Source organism: Lates calcarifer, unplaced genomic scaffold (assembly GCF_001640805.2).
Source record: "Lates calcarifer isolate ASB-BC8 unplaced genomic scaffold, TLL_Latcal_v3 _unitig_4287_quiver_956, whole genome shotgun sequence".
Lineage (NCBI taxonomy): Eukaryota > Metazoa > Chordata > Actinopteri > Centropomidae > Lates > Lates calcarifer.
Window position 1 is genome coordinate 1 of NW_026116818.1, and position 20,189 is coordinate 20,189.

The window sequence follows — 20,189 nt, forward strand, 5'->3', positions numbered from 1 at the left end:
AAGCAGAAAGCTGAGCTGATCCTGGATCCAGACAGTAACGCTTTGGAGAATGAGAACATCGTAAGAGAGGTGTTCACAAGCTTGACAGAGTCCCCTGATACTGAGCAGCTCAGTCAGTTTTTCCAGGCTTACAGTGACATCAACAAGCAGGTGAATGCTTGACCTTAAGATTGCCATATTTTCCCACAAAGTTGCTTGACAAGCAGGTCATGTAAAACTTGTCCTGGGTTAAGAAAGGCAAAAAGTCCTCTTCAGCTGAAACGTGAATCCTTTCATCTCCAGAGAAACATCACCATCGTGGAAAATCCAGCTGTACGAGACATCATCTTGAACCTGACCTTGACAGCCCTTGCTCCTGAATTTGAAGACTTTGGGCCTGAAGACTATAAGCTGTGGTTCCAGGTCTATTTGGTCACTGTGATGGCCAGCCTCCATCCTGGCAGCTTGGCGGTGATCCCCAGTAACATCAGTTGTGCATCCTACGCAGCCATGTACGAAATCATATTTCTCAAGTCCAAAGTCAGACACTTTGGATTTTGCACGATGTCAAAGTGTGGCTTCAGACAAGTCACAAAAATGTGTTGTTTCTTCCCTCAGACTCACTGGCCTCGAGCAAAGTTTGAAAATCCTGCCACTGCTGCTTTCACGGGGTGTGAGATCAAGCAGAGAGTCACTCAAGGAGACATTCGCACGTACGTTGACATCATTTTTCAGATAAGCCAATTACCACTGCTATGATGATAGCTGTATTGATGCCATGCCTTCATTTCATTTTTCTCTCAAACAGATTGCTCGTTTAGAGATTCCTTCAAGGTGAGTTCATTTCCTTGGAGTATTACGTAGATTAAAAAACAACATTTGATGGAAATTTACTAGGCACAAGTTTGGCACATTGATTTTGTTAAGAAGGCCACGTCAAAATACTCTAAGAGGCTTTTGTCACGAGACTAACACTTACGCTTTGCTTGTCTGCAGTGCAAGGAGACCCTGGTCGATGGTAAGTTTGTAAAGTAGCAGACGTTTCAAGTGTGATGACAAAATCGCATTGTGAAGGTTCAATGTCTGATATTGGAATATTGTCTTTTCACAGAGGACCTCGTCTGTGCTGCGGTCGACGGGTAGGTGAATTCCAGTCTTGTCCAGTGGCAGAGTTTGCCTAGGTAAAGTTACCTAAGGACTACCCAAGTTGAGAATGATTTTCTTTTTCCTTTTTCCCTCAGATCACAACTCCAACAAACTGTGTCTATGGGCATTTCCTCTGAAGCCCTGTGCAATTTTACCATCACTGCGCACGCCTGTTCCTCGGTAGGACTGTTTTTTGAATAGCTGTGAATCCCAGAGAAAGAAGATTTGGCTTTTGCTACATTGCCATCCTGAGACAAATCTCTGTAAACTCTGAGAGCCTCTGCTTAATTTCCTGTCTGCTTTTTTTCTAAGGCCACACATCTCACAGCTGACAACTTGGCAACACTGATGAAATGCTCACTGGAGAGCCAGACGACATACCCGGTAGAGGTGTGGACGCTTCTCTTCCAAAAAGCTTCGTCTGCACTAGACCAGGCTCTGGAGTCATTTGCCACCATGGTAAATCCAATCCCACAATTTCACCAAAACTGTGTTTCCCTGTGTGGATTCTGTGTAAAAACCAAAATGACTTTTCCAATCCTAGGCCCCCAACAACAGCAAACCCGTCCCTGTCGCATGCTCTCGAGGCTCTTGGACAGGTGAGAATTGCCAGCTTCAGCCAGGCACAGCTGCAGAGCGTTAGCTTTGTCAGCAGCTGGTTCATGACAAACATCCGTCCGTTTTTGGCCTCTTCGTCGCCCAACTTCCTATTCTGCCTGAGCTCCAAGAACTTCAGCTGCGATACCTACCGCACTGTGTAAGCAAATGTGTGATATATTGCTCCACTGTGAACCCAGACTGCAGGGGCACCTGCAGTTCTCTACTTGCTGAGATGTTAAAAGCACACTCTCAAATTTCAGCATCAAGGCCTTCAGCAGCCAGGCGCCATTCATGGACAGAGAAAGACAACAAACAGTCTTGACTTATTTCATCAAACCATTCCTCTCAAGAAATGACTCATCAGGTAAAGGCAGGAGCTCAAGCTCAATTTGGTAAAGTCTCGGTGGTATGTAGTGGTAGTACCTTGCCAACGCCTTTGTTTCTATCGTCTTTGCAGATCCTGGCTGTGTCTCATCCGTCAGAGGCAGTAAACAGTGGCTGGAGGCAAACTTTGGCGCCTACTCTGGTTTTGCAACACTCCGCGATTTGCAAGCCCTCAATCCCAACTTTTCAAGTGTGAGTGGCAACTGCAGTTGTAATATTCTTCCCCTCCCAAACTGGAGCCTCTTAGCCATGGTTTTGCAATCACTGCTGTTTGATTGTCATATTGATTTCCTTTGGCAGGCGGAAGCGTTGTCAGTGCTCACTCCTGCTCAGGTGGCACAGCTGACACTGAGCTCAGGGGCCTTGAATGACACAGACCAAATCGACCACGTGTTTGAGCGACTTGAGGAGGGCAATGCTCTGGAAAATGTGGATGAATTCCTGGAAGAGCTGACAGCAAATGGAAAGGTAGGCTACATTTGACACTGGGGCAAGAAGGACAATCCTGGGCTTTTAGATATGGATCAACGCCTCTACAGCAGTTGTTGGGGACTCATTCACATCAAACATTTACTTACATCCCATCTAGTCTCCTGTGAGGAGTACTTGCAGCATGTAAACTGTGTGGTGTTTAAGTCTTCCTGTGTTGTCATTTGACAGGACCCTGATTTCCAACCTGCTGTGAGAGATCACCTAATGAACAGGACCTTCAGCATCATCGCTCCCCATTTCCCCAAGTTCAAGACAGACGACTGGTTCGCTTGGTTCCACGTGAAGCTGGTTACTCTGCTCCCAAGTTTCAGCGCAGTGATGCTCAAGAATGCTACCTCAGATATAAACTGCACAAACTACCATGTTGTGTAAGTAACATTTTACAAACAAGCAGGATTGCATCGCACCAAAGTACAAAATGACTAATGAGGAACTGCGTACAAATGTTTTCTCTGGCCCTTTGCAGTGTGAGCGGGATGGCCAAAGCTTTCCCTTCAATATCCTCGCAGGGACAAGAAGAAATCACAGATGTAATGGTGGGCTACCTGAAAAAATCTGTCAGTGTCATCAACACGCCAGGTAAGGCCAACGCAGTAAACTCCGCCATGCGGTTGCTTGTGTGAGAATTTGCTAAAATGGCACTGAGAGGAAAACTGGCGCTTGTCTCATTTTATGTGTATTCATTTCTAAAATAATGCTCGCTAAATGGTATGTTTGCTAACGTCCATCTACGGGCCCTTAGTTTGCAGGCAGGGAATTCAGAGTGATGCCCAGTGGCTTGAGAAAAACTTGGGTCCATTTTCCACACGTGCTAAATACTCTGACCTCAAAGTATTCAACATCTCTGGGGTAAGTCAGACATTTCACTACCAATCTTCCTCGAAAAGAGCAGCACAATACTCTGAAGCTGGAAAGTCTTCACACAGAGGTGGCTTTTCCATGTATGTCAAAGAGAAATGCAGTGCGTATATCCTCTGTTGGTTTCATCAGGTGGCAGTTGTGGAAAACCTCTCACCAAAGCAGAAAGCTGAGCTGATCCTGGATCCAGACAGTAACGCTTTGGAGAATGAGAACATCGTAAGAGAGGTGTTCACAAGCTTGACAGAGTCCCCTGATACTGAGCAGCTCAGTCAGTTTTTCCAGGCTTACAGTGACATCAACAAGCAGGTGAATGCTTGACCTTAAGATTGCCATATTTTCCCACAAAGTTGCTTGACAAGCAGGTCATGTAAAACTTGTCCTGGGTTAAGAAAGGCAAAAAGTCCTCTTCAGCTGAAACGTGAATCCTTTCATCTCCAGAGAAACATCACCATCGTGGAAAATCCAGCTGTACGAGACATCATCTTGAACCTGACCTTGACAGCCCTTGCTCCTGAATTTGAAGACTTTGGGCCTGAAGACTATAAGCTGTGGTTCCAGGTCTATTTGGTCACTGTGATGGCCAGCCTCCATCCTGGCAGCTTGGCGGTGATCCCCAGTAACATCAGTTGTGCATCCTACGCAGCCATGTACGAAATCATATTTCTCAAGTCCAAAGTCAGACACTTTGGATTTTGCACGATGTCAAAGTGTGGCTTCAGACAAGTCACAAAAATGTGTGTTTTCTTCCCTCAGACTCACTGGCCTCGAGCAAAGTTTGAAAATCCTGCCACTGCTGCTTTCACGGGGTGTGAGATCAAGCAGAGAGTCACTCAAGGAGACATTCGCACGTACGTTGACATCATTTTTCAGATAAGCCAATTACCACTGCTATGATGATAGCTGTATTGATGCCATGCCTTCATTTCATTTTTCTCTCAAACAGATTGCTCGTTTAGAGATTCCTTCAAGGTGAGTTCATTTCCTTGGGAGTATTACGTAGATTAAAAAACAACATTTGATGGAAATTTACTAGGCACAAGTTTGGCACATTGATTTTGTTAAGAAGGCCACGTCAAAATACTCTAAGAGGCTTTTGTCACGAGACTAACACTTACGCTTTGCTTGTCTGCAGTGCAAGGAGACCCTGGTCGATGGTAAGTTTGTAAAGTAGCAGACGTTTCAAGTGTGATGACAAAATCGCATTGTGAAGGTTCAATGTCTGATATTGGAATATTGTCTTTTCACAGAGGACCTCGTCTGTGCTGCGGTCGACGGGTAGGTGAATTCCAGTCTTGTCCAGTGCAGAGTTTGCCTAGGTAAAGTTACCTAAGGACTACCCAAGTTGAGAATGATTTTCTTTTTCCTTTTTCCTCAGATCACAACTCCAACAAACTGTGTCTATGGGCATTTCCTCTGAAGCCCTGTGCAATTTTACCATCACTGCGCACGCCTGTTCCTCGGTAGGACTGTTTTTTGAATAGCTGTGAATCCCAGAGAAAGAAGATTTGGCTTTTGCTACATTGCCATCCTGAGACAAATCTCTGTAAACTCTGAGAGCCTCTGCTTAATTTCCTGTCTGCTTTCTTTCTAAGGCCACACATCTCACAGCTGACAACTTGGCAACACTGATGAAATGCTCACTGGAGAGCCAGACGACATACCCGGTAGAGGTGTGGACGCTTCTCTTCCAAAAAGCTTCGTCTGCACTAGACCAGGCTCTGGAGTCATTTGCCACCATGGTAAATCCAATCCCACAATTTCACCAAAACTGTGTTTCCCTGTGTGGATTCTGTGTAAAAACCAAAATGACTTTTCCAATCCTAGGCCCCCAACAACAGCAACCCGTCCCTGTCGCATGCTCTCGAGGCTCTTGGACAGGTGAGAATTGCCAGCTTCAGCCAGGCACAGCTGCAGAGCGTTAGCTTTGTCAGCAGCTGGTTCATGACAAACATCCGTCCGTTTTTGGCCTCTTCGTCGCCCAACTTCCTATTCTGCCTGAGCTCCAAGAACTTCAGCTGCGATACCTACCGCACTGTGTAAGCAAATGTGTGATATATTGCTCCACTGTGAACCAGACTGCAGGGGCACCTGCAGTTCTCTACTTGCTGAGATGTTAAAAGCACACTCTCAAATTTCAGCATCAAGGCCTTCAGCAGCCAGGCGCCATTCATGGACAGAGAAAGACAACAAACAGTCTTGACTTATTTCATCAAACCATTCCTCTCAAGAAATGACTCATCAGGTAAAGGCAGGAGCTCAAGCTCAATTTGGTAAAGTCTCGGTGGTATGTAGTGGTAGTACCTTGCCAACGCCTTTGTTTCTATCGTCTTTGCAGATCCTGGCTGTGTCTCATCCGTCAGAGGCAGTAAACAGTGGCTGGAGGCAAACTTTGGCGCCTACTCTGGTTTTGCAACACTCCGCGATTTGCAAGCCCTCAATCCCAACTTTTCAAGTGTGAGTGGCAACTGCAGTTGTAATATTCTTCCCCTCCCAAACTGGAGCCTCTTAGCCATGGTTTTGCAATCACTGCTGTTTGATGTCATATTGATTTCCTTTGGCAGGCGGAAGCGTTGTCAGTGCTCACTCCTGCTCAGGTGGCACAGCTGACACTGAGCTCAGGGGCCTTGAATGACACAGACCAAATCGACCACGTGTTTGAGCGACTTGAGGAGGGCAATGCTCTGGAAAATGTGGATGAATTCCTGGAAGAGCTGACAGCAAATGGAAAGGTAGGCTACATTTGACACTGGGGCAAGAAGGACAATCCTGGGCTTTTAGATATGGATCAACGCCTCTACAGCAGTTGTTGGGGACTCATTCACATCAAACATTTACTTACATCCCATCTAGTCTCCTGTGAGGAGTACTTGCAGCATGTAAACTGTGTGGTGTTTAAGTCTTCCTGTGTTGTCATTTGACAGGACCCTGATTTCCAACCTGCTGTGAGAGATCACCTAATGAACAGGACCTTCAGCATCATCGCTCCCCATTTCCCCAAGTTCAAGACAGACGACTGGTTCGCTTGGTTCCACGTGAAGCTGGTTACTCTGCTCCCAAGTTTCAGCGCAGTGATGCTCAAGAATGCTACCTCAGATATAAACTGCACAAACTACCATGTTGTGTAAGTAACATTTTACAAACAAGCAGGATTGCATCGCACCAAAGTACAAAATGACTAATGAGGAACTGCGTACAAATGTTTTCTCTGGCCCTTTGCAGTGTGAGCGGGATGGCCAAAGCTTTCCCTTCAATATCCTCGCAGGGACAAGAAGAAATCACAGATGTAATGGTGGGCTACCTGAAAAAATCTGTCAGTGTCATCAACACGCCAGGTAAGGCCAACGCAGTAAACTCCGCCATGCGGTTGCTTGTGTGAGAATTTGCTAAAATGGCACTGAGAGGAAAACTGGCGCTTGTCTCATTTTATGTGTATTCATTTCTAAAATAATGCTCGCTAAATGGTATGTTTGCTAACGTCCATCTACGGGCCCTTAGTTTGCAGGCAGGGAATTCAGAGTGATGCCCAGTGGCTTGAGAAAAACTTGGGTCCATTTTCCACACGTGCTAAATACTCTGACCTCAAAGTATTCAACATCTCTGGGGTAAGTCAGACATTTCACTACCAATCTTCCTCGAAAAGAGCAGCACAATACTCTGAAGCTGGAAAGTCTTCACACAGAGGTGGCTTTTCCATGTATGTCAAAGAGAAATGCAGTGCGTATATCCTCTGTTGGTTTCATCAGGTGGCAGTTGTGGAAAACCTCTCACCAAAGCAGAAAGCTGAGCTGATCCTGGATCCAGACAGTAACGCTTTGGAGAATGAGAACATCGTAAGAGAGGTGTTCACAAGCTTGACAGAGTCCCCTGATACTGAGCAGCTCAGTCAGTTTTTCCAGGCTTACAGTGACATCAACAAGCAGGTGAATGCTTGACCTTAAGATTGCCATATTTTCCCACAAAGTTGCTTGACAAGCAGGTCATGTAAAACTTGTCCTGGGTTAAGAAAGGCAAAAAGTCCTCTTCAGCTGAAACGTGAATCCTTTCATCTCCAGAGAAACATCACCATCGTGGAAAATCCAGCTGTACGAGACATCATCTTGAACCTGACCTTGACAGCCCTTGCTCCTGAATTTGAAGACTTTGGGCCTGAAGACTATAAGCTGTGGTTCCAGGTCTATTTGGTCACTGTGATGGCCAGCCTCCATCCTGGCAGCTTGGCGGTGATCCCCAGTAACATCAGTTGTGCATCCTACGCAGCCATGTACGAAATCATATTTCTCAAGTCCAAAGTCAGACACTTTGGATTTTGCACGATGTCAAAGTGTGGCTTCAGACAAGTCACAAAAATGTGTGTTTTCTTCCCTCAGACTCACTGGCCTCGAGCAAAGTTTGAAAATCCTGCCACTGCTGCTTTCACGGGGTGTGAGATCAAGCAGAGAGTCACTCAAGGAGACATTCGCACGTACGTTGACATCATTTTTCAGATAAGCCAATTACCACTGCTATGATGATAGCTGTATTGATGCCATGCCTTCATTTCATTTTTCTCTCAAACAGATTGCTCGTTTAGAGATTCCTTCAAGGTGAGTTCATTTCCTTGGGAGTATTACGTAGATTAAAAAACAACATTTGATGGAAATTTACTAGGCACAAGTTTGGCACATTGATTTTGTTAAGAAGGCCACGTCAAAATACTCTAAGAGGCTTTTGTCACGAGACTAACACTTACGCTTTGCTTGTCTGCAGTGCAAGGAGACCCTGGTCGATGGTAAGTTTGTAAAGTAGCAGACGTTTCAAGTGTGATGACAAAATCGCATTGTGAAGGTTCAATGTCTGATATTGGAATATTGTCTTTTCACAGAGGACCTCGTCTGTGCTGCGGTCGACGGGTAGGTGAATTCCAGTCTTGTCCAGTGCAGAGTTTGCCTAGGTAAAGTTACCTAAGGACTACCCAAGTTGAGAATGATTTTCTTTTTCCTTTTTCCTCAGATCACAACTCCAACAAACTGTGTCTATGGGCATTTCCTCTGAAGCCCTGTGCAATTTTACCATCACTGCGCACGCCTGTTCCTCGGTAGGACTGTTTTTTGAATAGCTGTGAATCCCAGAGAAAGAAGATTTGGCTTTTGCTACATTGCCATCCTGAGACAAATCTCTGTAAACTCTGAGAGCCTCTGCTTAATTTCCTGTCTGCTTTCTTTCTAAGGCCACACATCTCACAGCTGACAACTTGGCAACACTGATGAAATGCTCACTGGAGAGCCAGACGACATACCCGGTAGAGGTGTGGACGCTTCTCTTCCAAAAAGCTTCGTCTGCACTAGACCAGGCTCTGGAGTCATTTGCCACCATGGTAAATCCAATCCCACAATTTCACCAAAACTGTGTTTCCCTGTGTGGATTCTGTGTAAAAACCAAAATGACTTTTCCAATCCTAGGCCCCCAACAACAGCAACCCGTCCCTGTCGCATGCTCTCGAGGCTCTTGGACAGGTGAGAATTGCCAGCTTCAGCCAGGCACAGCTGCAGAGCGTTAGCTTTGTCAGCAGCTGGTTCATGACAAACATCCGTCCGTTTTTGGCCTCTTCGTCGCCCAACTTCCTATTCTGCCTGAGCTCCAAGAACTTCAGCTGCGATACCTACCGCACTGTGTAAGCAAATGTGTGATATATTGCTCCACTGTGAACCAGACTGCAGGGGCACCTGCAGTTCTCTACTTGCTGAGATGTTAAAAGCACACTCTCAAATTTCAGCATCAAGGCCTTCAGCAGCCAGGCGCCATTCATGGACAGAGAAAGACAACAAACAGTCTTGACTTATTTCATCAAACCATTCCTCTCAAGAAATGACTCATCAGGTAAAGGCAGGAGCTCAAGCTCAATTTGGTAAAGTCTCGGTGGTATGTAGTGGTAGTACCTTGCCAACGCCTTTGTTTCTATCGTCTTTGCAGATCCTGGCTGTGTCTCATCCGTCAGAGGCAGTAAACAGTGGCTGGAGGCAAACTTTGGCGCCTACTCTGGTTTTGCAACACTCCGCGATTTGCAAGCCCTCAATCCCAACTTTTCAAGTGTGAGTGGCAACTGCAGTTGTAATATTCTTCCCCTCCCAAACTGGAGCCTCTTAGCCATGGTTTTGCAATCACTGCTGTTTGATGTCATATTGATTTCCTTTGGCAGGCGGAAGCGTTGTCAGTGCTCACTCCTGCTCAGGTGGCACAGCTGACACTGAGCTCAGGGGCCTTGAATGACACAGACCAAATCGACCACGTGTTTGAGCGACTTGAGGAGGGCAATGCTCTGGAAAATGTGGATGAATTCCTGGAAGAGCTGACAGCAAATGGAAAGGTAGGCTACATTTGACACTGGGGCAAGAAGGACAATCCTGGGCTTTTAGATATGGATCAACGCCTCTACAGCAGTTGTTGGGGACTCATTCACATCAAACATTTACTTACATCCCATCTAGTCTCCTGTGAGGAGTACTTGCAGCATGTAAACTGTGTGGTGTTTAAGTCTTCCTGTGTTGTCATTTGACAGGACCCTGATTTCCAACCTGCTGTGAGAGATCACCTAATGAACAGGACCTTCAGCATCATCGCTCCCCATTTCCCCAAGTTCAAGACAGACGACTGGTTCGCTTGGTTCCACGTGAAGCTGGTTACTCTGCTCCCAAGTTTCAGCGCAGTGATGCTCAAGAATGCTACCTCAGATATAAACTGCACAAACTACCATGTTGTGTAAGTAACATTTTACAAACAAGCAGGATTGCATCGCACCAAAGTACAAAATGACTAATGAGGAACTGCGTACAAATGTTTTCTCTGGCCCTTTGCAGTGTGAGCGGGATGGCCAAAGCTTTCCCTTCAATATCCTCGCAGGGACAAGAAGAAATCACAGATGTAATGGTGGGCTACCTGAAAAAATCTGTCAGTGTCATCAACACGCCAGGTAAGGCCAACGCAGTAAACTCCGCCATGCGGTTGCTTGTGTGAGAATTTGCTAAAATGGCACTGAGAGGAAAACTGGCGCTTGTCTCATTTTATGTGTATTCATTTCTAAAATAATGCTCGCTAAATGGTATGTTTGCTAACGTCCATCTACGGGCCCTTAGTTTGCAGGCAGGGAATTCAGAGTGATGCCCAGTGGCTTGAGAAAAACTTGGGTCCATTTTCCACACGTGCTAAATACTCTGACCTCAAAGTATTCAACATCTCTGGGGTAAGTCAGACATTTCACTACCAATCTTCCTCGAAAAGAGCAGCACAATACTCTGAAGCTGGAAAGTCTTCACACAGAGGTGGCTTTTCCATGTATGTCAAAGAGAAATGCAGTGCGTATATCCTCTGTTGGTTTCATCAGGTGGCAGTTGTGGAAAACCTCTCACCAAAGCAGAAAGCTGAGCTGATCCTGGATCCAGACAGTAACGCTTTGGAGAATGAGAACCATCGTAAGAGAGGTGTTCACAAGCTTGACAGAGTCCCCTGATACTGAGCAGCTCAGTCAGTTTTTCCAGGCTTACAGTGACATCAACAAGCAGGTGAATGCTTGACCTTAAGATTGCCATATTTTCCCACAAAGTTGCTTGACAAGCAGGTCATGTAAAACTTGTCCTGGGTTAAGAAAGGCAAAAAGTCCTCTTCAGCTGAAACGTGAATCCTTTCATCTCCAGAGAAACATCACCATCGTGGAAAATCCAGCTGTACGAGACATCATCTTGAACCTGACCTTGACAGCCCTTGCTCCTGAATTTGAAGACTTTGGGCCTGAAGACTATAAGCTGTGGTTCCAGGTCTATTTGGTCACTGTGATGGCCAGCCTCCATCCTGGCAGCTTGGCGGTGATCCCCAGTAACATCAGTTGTGCATCCTACGCAGCCATGTACGAAATCATATTTCTCAAGTCCAAAGTCAGACACTTTGGATTTTGCACGATGTCAAAGTGTGGCTTCAGACAAGTCACAAAAATGTGTGTTTTCTTCCCTCAGACTCACTGGCCTCGAGCAAAGTTTGAAAATCCTGCCACTGCTGCTTTCACGGGGTGTGAGATCAAGCAGAGAGTCACTCAAGGAGACATTCGCACGTACGTTGACATCATTTTTCAGATAAGCCAATTACCACTGCTATGATGATAGCTGTATTGATGCCATGCCTTCATTTCATTTTTCTCTCAAACAGATTGCTCGTTTAGAGATTCCTTCAAGGTGAGTTCATTTCCTTGGGAGTATTACGTAGATTAAAAAACAACATTTGATGGAAATTTACTAGGCACAAGTTTGGCACATTGATTTTGTTAAGAAGGCCACGTCAAAATACTCTAAGAGGCTTTTGTCACGAGACTAACACTTACGCTTTGCTTGTCTGCAGTGCAAGGAGACCCTGGTCGATGGTAAGTTTGTAAAGTAGCAGACGTTTCAAGTGTGATGACAAAATCGCATTGTGAAGGTTCAATGTCTGATATTGGAATATTGTCTTTTCACAGAGGACCTCGTCTGTGCTGCGGTCGACGGGTAGGTGAATTCCAGTCTTGTCCAGTGCAGAGTTTGCCTAGGTAAAGTTACCTAAGGACTACCCAAGTTGAGAATGATTTTCTTTTTCCTTTTTCCTCAGATCACAACTCCAACAAACTGTGTCTATGGGCATTTCCTCTGAAGCCCTGTGCAATTTTACCATCACTGCGCACGCCTGTTCCTCGGTAGGACTGTTTTTTGAATAGCTGTGAATCCCAGAGAAAGAAGATTTGGCTTTTGCTACATTGCCATCCTGAGACAAATCTCTGTAAACTCTGAGAGCCTCTGCTTAATTTCCTGTCTGCTTTCTTTCTAAGGCCACACATCTCACAGCTGACAACTTGGCAACACTGATGAAATGCTCACTGGAGAGCCAGACGACATACCCGGTAGAGGTGTGGACGCTTCTCTTCCAAAAAGCTTCGTCTGCACTAGACCAGGCTCTGGAGTCATTTGCCACCATGGTAAATCCAATCCCACAATTTCACCAAAACTGTGTTTCCCTGTGTGGATTCTGTGTAAAAACCAAAATGACTTTTCCAATCCTAGGCCCCCAACAACAGCAACCCGTCCCTGTCGCATGCTCTCGAGGCTCTTGGACAGGTGAGAATTGCCAGCTTCAGCCAGGCACAGCTGCAGAGCGTTAGCTTTGTCAGCAGCTGGTTCATGACAAACATCCGTCCGTTTTTGGCCTCTTCGTCGCCCAACTTCCTATTCTGCCTGAGCTCCAAGAACTTCAGCTGCGATACCTACCGCACTGTGTAAGCAAATGTGTGATATATTGCTCCACTGTGAACCAGACTGCAGGGGCACCTGCAGTTCTCTACTTGCTGAGATGTTAAAAGCACACTCTCAAATTTCAGCATCAAGGCCTTCAGCAGCCAGGCGCCATTCATGGACAGAGAAAGACAACAAACAGTCTTGACTTATTTCATCAAACCATTCCTCTCAAGAAATGACTCATCAGGTAAAGGCAGGAGCTCAAGCTCAATTTGGTAAAGTCTCGGTGGTATGTAGTGGTAGTACCTTGCCAACGCCTTTGTTTCTATCGTCTTTGCAGATCCTGGCTGTGTCTCATCCGTCAGAGGCAGTAAACAGTGGCTGGAGGCAAACTTTGGCGCCTACTCTGGTTTTGCAACACTCCGCGATTTGCAAGCCCTCAATCCCAACTTTTCAAGTGTGAGTGGCAACTGCAGTTGTAATATTCTTCCCCTCCCAAACTGGAGCCTCTTAGCCATGGTTTTGCAATCACTGCTGTTTGATTTCATATTGATTTCCTTTGGCAGGCGGAAGCGTTGTCAGTGCTCACTCCTGCTCAGGTGGCACAGCTGACACTGAGCTCAGGGGCCTTGAATGACACAGACCAAATCGACCACGTGTTTGAGCGACTTGAGGAGGGCAATGCTCTGGAAAATGTGGATGAATTCCTGGAAGAGCTGACAGCAAATGGAAAGGTAGGCTACATTTGACACTGGGGCAAGAAGGACAATCCTGGGCTTTTAGATATGGATCAACGCCTCTACAGCAGTTGTTGGGGACTCATTCACATCAAACATTTACTTACATCCCATCTAGTCTCCTGTGAGGAGTACTTGCAGCATGTAAACTGTGTGGTGTTTAAGTCTTCCTGTGTTGTCATTTGACAGGACCCTGATTTCCAACCTGCTGTGAGAGATCACCTAATGAACAGGACCTTCAGCATCATCGCTCCCCATTTCCCCAAGTTCAAGACAGACGACTGGTTCGCTTGGTTCCACGTGAAGCTGGTTACTCTGCTCCCAAGTTTCAGCGCAGTGATGCTCAAGAATGCTACCTCAGATATAAACTGCACAAACTACCATGTTGTGTAAGTAACATTTTACAAACAAGCAGGATTGCATCGCACCAAAGTACAAAATGACTAATGAGGAACTGCGTACAAATGTTTTCTCTGGCCCTTTGCAGTGTGAGCGGGATGGCCAAAGCTTTCCCTTCAATATCCTCGCAGGGACAAGAAGAAATCACAGATGTAATGGTGGGCTACCTGAAAAAATCTGTCAGTGTCATCAACACGCCAGGTAAGGCCAACGCAGTAAACTCCGCCATGCGGTTGCTTGTGTGAGAATTTGCTAAAATGGCACTGAGAGGAAAACTGGCGCTTGTCTCATTTTATGTGTATTCATTTCTAAAATAATGCTCGCTAAATGGTATGTTTGCTAACGTCCATCTACGGGCCCTTAGTTTGCAGGCAGGGAATTCAGAGTGATGCCCAGTGGCTTGAGAAAAACTTGGGTCCATTTTCCACACGTGCTAAATACTCTGACCTCAAAGTATTCAACATCTCTGGGGTAAGTCAGACATTTCACTACCAATCTTCCTCGAAAAGAGCAGCACAATACTCTGAAGCTGGAAAGTCTTCACACAGAGGTGGCTTTTCCATGTATGTCAAAGAGAAATGCAGTGCGTATATCCTCTGTTGGTTTCATCAGGTGGCAGTTGTGGAAAACCTCTCACCAAAGCAGAAAGCTGAGCTGATCCTGGATCCAGACAGTAACGCTTTGGAGAATGAGACCATCGTAAGAGAGGTGTTCACAAGCTTGACAGAGTCCCCTGATACTGAGCAGCTCAGTCAGTTTTTCCAGGCTTACAGTGACATCAACAAGCAGGTGAATGCTTGACCTTAAGATTGCCATATTTTCCCACAAAGTTGCTTGACAAGCAGGTCATGTAAAACTTGTCCTGGGTTAAGAAAGGCAAAAAGTCCTCTTCAGCTGAAACGTGAATCCTTTCATCTCCAGAGAAACATCACCATCGTGGAAAATCCAGCTGTACGAGACATCATCTTGAACCTGACCTTGACAGCCCTTGCTCCTGAATTTGAAGACTTTGGGCCTGAAGACTATAAGCTGTGGTTCCAGGTCTATTTGGTCACTGTGATGGCCAGCCTCCATCCTGGCAGCTTGGCGGTGATCCCCAGTAACATCAGTTGTGCATCCTACGCAGCCATGTACGAAATCATATTTCTCAAGTCCAAAGTCAGACACTTTGGATTTTGCACGATGTCAAAGTGTGGCTTCAGACAAGTCACAAAAATGTGTGTTTTCTTCCCTCAGACTCACTGGCCTCGAGCAAAGTTTGAAAATCCTGCCACTGCTGCTTTCACGGGGTGTGAGATCAAGCAGAGAGTCACTCAAGGAGACATTCGCACGTACGTTGACATCATTTTTCAGATAAGCCAATTACCACTGCTATGATGATAGCTGTATTGATGCCATGCCTTCATTTCATTTTTCTCTCAAACAGATTGCTCGTTTAGAGATTCCTTCAAGGTGAGTTCATTTCCTTGGGAGTATTACGTAGATTAAAAAACAACATTTGATGGAAATTTACTAGGCACAAGTTTGGCACATTGATTTTGTTAAGAAGGCCACGTCAAAATACTCTAAGAGGCTTTTGTCACGAGACTAACACTTACGCTTTGCTTGTCTGCAGTGCAAGGAGACCCTGGTCGATGGTAAGTTTGTAAAGTAGCAGACGTTTCAAGTGTGATGACAAAATCGCATTGTGAAGGTTCAATGTCTGATATTGGAATATTGTCTTTTCACAGAGGACCTCGTCTGTGCTGCGGTCGACGGGTAGGTGAATTCCAGTCTTGTCCAGTGCAGAGTTTGCCTAGGTAAAGTTACCTAAGGACTACCCAAGTTGAGAATGATTTTCTTTTTCCTTTTTCCTCAGATCACAACTCCAACAAACTGTGTCTATGGGCATTTCCTCTGAAGCCCTGTGCAATTTTACCATCACTGCGCACGCCTGTTCCTCGGTAGGACTGTTTTTTGAATAGCTGTGAATCCCAGAGAAAGAAGATTTGGCTTTTGCTACATTGCCATCCTGAGACAAATCTCTGTAAACTCTGAGAGCCTCTGCTTAATTTCCTGTCTGCTTTCTTTCTAAGGCCACACATCTCACAGCTGACAACTTGGCAACACTGATGAAATGCTCACTGGAGAGCCAGACGACATACCCGGTAGAGGTGTGGACGCTTCTCTTCCAAAAAGCTTCGTCTGCACTAGACCAGGCTCTGGAGTCATTTGCCACCATGGTAAATCCAATCCCACAATTTCACCAAAACTGTGTTTCCCTGTGTGGATTCTGTGTAAAAACCAAAATGACTTTTCCAATCCTAGGCCCCCAACAACAGCAACCCGTCCCTGTCGCATGCTCTCGAGGCTCTTGGACAGGTGAGAATTGCCAGCTTCAGCCAGGCACAGCTGCAGAGCGTTAGCTTTGTCAGCAGCTGGTTCATGACAAACATCCGTCCGTTTTTGGCCTCTTCGTCGCCCAACTTCCTATTCTGCCTGAGCTCCAAGAACTTCAGCTGCGATACCTACCGCACTGTGTAAGCAAATGTGTGATATATTGCTCCACTGTGAACCAGACTGCAGGGGCACCTGCAGTTCTCTACTTGCTGAGATGTTAAAAGCACACTCTCAAATTTCAGCATCAAGGCCTTCAGCAGCCAGGCGCCATTCATGGACAGAGAAAGACAACAAACAGTCTTGACTTATTTCATCAAACCATTCCTCTCAAGAAATGACTCATCAGGTAAAGGCAGGAGCTCAAGCTCAATTTGGTAAAGTCTCGGTGGTATGTAGTGGTAGTACCTTGCCAACGCCTTTGTTTCTATCGTCTTTGCAGATCCTGGCTGTGTCTCATCCGTCAGAGGCAGTAAACAGTGGCTGGAGGCAAACTTTGGCGCCTACTCTGGTTTTGCAACACTCCGCGATTTGCAAGCCCTCAATCCCAACTTTTCAAGTGTGAGTGGCAACTGCAGTTGTAATATTCTTCCCCTCCCAAACTGGAGCCTCTTAGCCATGGTTTTGCAATCACTGCTGTTTGATGTCATATTGATTTCCTTTGGCAGGCGGAAGCGTTGTCAGTGCTCACTCCTGCTCAGGTGGCACAGCTGACACTGAGCTCAGGGGCCTTGAATGACACAGACCAAATCGACCACGTGTTTGAGCGACTTGAGGAGGGCAATGCTCTGGAAAATGTGGATGAATTCCTGGAAGAGCTGACAGCAAATGGAAAGGTAGGCTACATTTGACACTGGGGCAAGAAGGACAATCCTGGGCTTTTAGATATGGATCAACGCCTCTACAGCAGTTGTTGGGGACTCATTCACATCAAACATTTACTTACATCCCATCTAGTCTCCTGTGAGGAGTACTTGCAGCATGTAAACTGTGTGGTGTTTAAGTCTTCCTGTGTTGTCATTTGACAGGACCCTGATTTCCAACCTGCTGTGAGAGATCACCTAATGAACAGGACCTTCAGCATCATCGCTCCCCATTTCCCCAAGTTCAAGACAGACGACTGGTTCGCTTGGTTCCACGTGAAGCTGGTTACTCTGCTCCCAAGTTTCAGCGCAGTGATGCTCAAGAATGCTACCTCAGATATAAACTGCACAAACTACCATGTTGTGTAAGTAACATTTTACAAACAAGCAGGATTGCATCGCACCAAAGTACAAAATGACTAATGAGGAACTGCGTACAAATGTTTTCTCTGGCCCTTTGCAGTGTGAGCGGGATGGCCAAAGCTTTCCCTTCAATATCCTCGCAGGGACAAGAAGAAATCACAGATGTAATGGTGGGCTACCTGAAAAAATCTGTCAGTGTCATCAACACGCCAGGTAAGGCCAACGCAGTAAACTCCGCCATGCGGTTGCTTGTGTGAGAATTTGCTAAAATGGCACTGAGAGGAAAACTGGCGCTTGTCTCATTTTATGTGTATTCATTTCTAAAATAATGCTCGCTAAATGGTATGTTTGCTAACGTCCATCTACGGGCCCTTAGTTTGCAGGCAGGGAATTCAGAGTGATGCCCAGTGGCTTGAGAAAAACTTGGGTCCATTTTCCACACGTGCTAAATACTCTGACCTCAAAGTATTCAACATCTCTGGGGTAAGTCAGACATTTCACTACCAATCTTCCTCGAAAAGAGCAGCACAATACTCTGAAGCTGGAAAGTCTTCACACAGAGGTGGCTTTTCCATGTATGTCAAAGAGAAATGCAGTGCGTATATCCTCTGTTGGTTTCATCAGGTGGCAGTTGTGGAAAACCTCTCACCAAAGCAGAAAGCTGAGCTGATCCTGGATCCAGACAGTAACGCTTTGGAGAATGAGACCATCGTAAGAGAGGTGTTCACAAGCTTGACAGAGTCCCCTGATACTGAGCAGCTCAGTCAGTTTTTCCAGGCTTACAGTGACATCAACAAGCAGGTGAATGCTTGACCTTAAGATTGCCATATTTTCCCACAAAGTTGCTTGACAAGCAGGTCATGTAAAACTTGTCCTGGGTTAAGAAAGGCAAAAAGTCCTCTTCAGCTGAAACGTGAATCCTTTCATCTCCAGAGAAACATCACCATCGTGGAAAATCCAGCTGTACGAGACATCATCTTGAACCTGACCTTGACAGCCCTTGCTCCTGAATTTGAAGACTTTGGGCCTGAAGACTATAAGCTGTGGTTCCAGGTCTATTTGGTCACTGTGATGGCCAGCCTCCATCCTGGCAGCTTGGCGGTGATCCCCAGTAACATCAGTTGTGCATCCTACGCAGCCATGTACGAAATCATATTTCTCAAGTCCAAAGTCAGACACTTTGGATTTTGCACGATGTCAAAGTGTGGCTTCAGACAAGTCACAAAAATGTGTGTTTTCTTCCCTCAGACTCACTGGCCTCGAGCAAAGTTTGAAAATCCTGCCACTGCTGCTTTCACGGGGTGTGAGATCAAGCAGAGAGTCACTCAAGGAGACATTCGCACGTACGTTGACATCATTTTTCAGATAAGCCAATTACCACTGCTATGATGATAGCTGTATTGATGCCATGCCTTCATTTCATTTTTCTCTCAAACAGATTGCTCGTTTAGAGATTCCTTCAAGGTGAGTTCATTTCCTTGGAGTATTACGTAGATTAAAAAACAACATTTGATGGAAATTTACTAGGCACAAGTTTGGCACATTGATTTTGTTAAGAAGGCCACGTCAAAATACTCTAAGAGGCTTTTGTCACGAGACTAACACTTACGCTTTGCTTGTCTGCAGTGCAAGGAGACCCTGGTCGATGGTAAGTTTGTAAAGTAGCAGACGTTTCAAGTGTGATGACAAAATCGCATTGTGAAGGTTCAATGTCTGATATTGGAATATTGTCTTTTCACAGAGGACCTCGTCTGTGCTGCGGTCGACGGGTAGGTGAATTCCAGTCTTGTCCAGTGCAGAGTTTGCCTAGGTAAAGTTACCTAAGGACTACCCAAGTTGAGAATGATTTTCTTTTTCCTTTTTCCTCAGATCACAACTCCAACAAACTGTGTCTATGGGCATTTCCTCTGAAGCCCTGTGCAATTTTACCATCACTGCGCACGCCTGTTCCTCGGTAGGACTGTTTTTTGAATAGCTGTGAATCCCAGAGAAAGAAGATTTGGCTTTTGCCTACATTGCCATCCTGAGACAAATCTCTGTAAACTCTGAGAGCCTCTGCTTAATTTCCTGTCTGCTTTCTTTCTAAGGCCACACATCTCACAGCTGACAACTTGGCAACACTGATGAAATGCTCACTGGAGAGCCAGACGACATACCCGGTAGAGGTGTGGACGCTTCTCTTCCAAAAAGCTTCGTCTGCACTAGACCAGGCTCTGGAGTCATTTGCCACCATGGTAAATCCAATCCCACAATTTCACCAAAACTGTGTTTCCCTGTGTGGATTCTGTGTAAAAACCAAAATGACTTTTCCAATCCTAGGCCCCCAACAACAGCAACCCGTCCCTGTCGCATGCTCTCGAGGCTCTTGGACAGGTGAGAATTGCCAGCTTCAGCCAGGCACAGCTGCAGAGCGTTAGCTTTGTCAGCAGCTGGTTCATGACAAACATCCGTCCGTTTTTGGCCTCTTCGTCGCCCAACTTCCTATTCTGGCCTGAGCTCCAAGAACTTCAGCTGCGATACCTACCGCACTGTGTAAGCAAATGTGTGATATATTGCTCCACTGTGAACCAGACTGCAGGGGCACCTGCAGTTCTCTACTTGCTGAGATGTTAAAAGCACACTCTCAAATTTCAGCATCAAGGCCTTCAGCAGCCAGGCGCCATTCATGGACAGAGAAAGACAACAAACAGTCTTGACTTATTTCATCAAACCATTCCTCTCAAGAAATGACTCATCAGGTAAAGGCAGAGCTCAAGCTCAATTTG

General features: G+C 45.8%; 3 protein-coding genes across 3 annotated transcripts; all 3 read left to right on the forward strand.

The window, feature by feature from the left end:
• Positions 1 to 2,358: 2,358 nt before the first annotated feature.
• LOC127140274 (uncharacterized) lies at positions 2,359 to 7,970 on the forward strand. Its single transcript, XM_051068351.1, has 6 exons — positions 2,359 to 2,577; positions 2,770 to 2,969; positions 3,068 to 3,180; positions 3,344 to 3,450; positions 3,592 to 3,768; positions 7,515 to 7,970. Exons 1-6 carry the CDS (start codon positions 2,359 to 2,361, stop codon positions 7,968 to 7,970), a joined length of 1,272 nt encoding a protein of 423 aa, XP_050924308.1.
• Positions 7,971 to 13,433: 5,463 nt separating this feature from the next.
• On the forward strand, positions 13,434 to 15,769 carry LOC127140275 (uncharacterized). Its single transcript, XM_051068352.1, has 7 exons — positions 13,434 to 14,023; positions 14,187 to 14,293; positions 14,435 to 14,611; positions 14,744 to 15,153; positions 15,262 to 15,274; positions 15,438 to 15,459; positions 15,681 to 15,769. Exons 1-7 carry the CDS (start codon positions 13,870 to 13,872, stop codon positions 15,767 to 15,769), a joined length of 972 nt encoding a protein of 323 aa, XP_050924309.1. The 5' UTR covers positions 13,434 to 13,869.
• A 1,279-nt stretch (positions 15,770 to 17,048) lies between these two features.
• On the forward strand, positions 17,049 to 19,382 carry LOC108897944 (uncharacterized). Its single transcript, XM_051068354.1, has 7 exons — positions 17,049 to 17,637; positions 17,801 to 17,907; positions 18,049 to 18,225; positions 18,358 to 18,767; positions 18,876 to 18,888; positions 19,051 to 19,072; positions 19,294 to 19,382. The coding sequence occupies exons 1-7, from the start codon at positions 17,484 to 17,486 to the stop codon at positions 19,380 to 19,382; spliced, it is 972 nt and encodes a 323-aa protein (XP_050924311.1). The 5' UTR covers positions 17,049 to 17,483.
• The last annotated feature ends 807 nt before the right edge of the window (positions 19,383 to 20,189 follow it).

What these genes read in the sequence shown, in the direction of transcription:
- LOC127140274 (XM_051068351.1), top strand. Translation starts at nt 2,359, where the DNA reads ATGGTTTTGCAATCACTGCTGTTTGATTGTCATATTGATTTCCTTTGG. An exon ending in AGCTGACAGCAAATGGAAAG is followed by an intron (nt 2,578 to 2,769) that starts GTAGGCTACATT and finishes GTCATTTGACAG; the next exon opens with GACCCTGATTTCCAACCTGC. An exon ending in CAGTGTCATCAACACGCCAG is followed by an intron (nt 3,181 to 3,343) that starts GTAAGGCCAACG and finishes ACGGGCCCTTAG; the next exon opens with TTTGCAGGCAGGGAATTCAG.
- LOC127140275 (XM_051068352.1), top strand. Translation starts at nt 13,870, where the DNA reads ATGAGGAACTGCGTACAAATGTTTTCTCTGGCCCTTTGCAGTGTGAGC. An exon ending in AAGTATTCAACATCTCTGGG is followed by an intron (nt 14,294 to 14,434) that starts GTAAGTCAGACA and finishes TGGTTTCATCAG; the next exon opens with GTGGCAGTTGTGGAAAACCT. An exon ending in ACAGTGACATCAACAAGCAG is followed by an intron (nt 14,612 to 14,743) that starts GTGAATGCTTGA and finishes TTTCATCTCCAG; the next exon opens with AGAAACATCACCATCGTGGA.
- LOC108897944 (XM_051068354.1), top strand. Translation starts at nt 17,484, where the DNA reads ATGAGGAACTGCGTACAAATGTTTTCTCTGGCCCTTTGCAGTGTGAGC. An exon ending in AAGTATTCAACATCTCTGGG is followed by an intron (nt 17,908 to 18,048) that starts GTAAGTCAGACA and finishes TGGTTTCATCAG; the next exon opens with GTGGCAGTTGTGGAAAACCT. An exon ending in CAAGGAGACCCTGGTCGATG is followed by an intron (nt 19,073 to 19,293) that starts GTAAGTTTGTAA and finishes CTTTTTCCTCAG; the next exon opens with ATCACAACTCCAACAAACTG.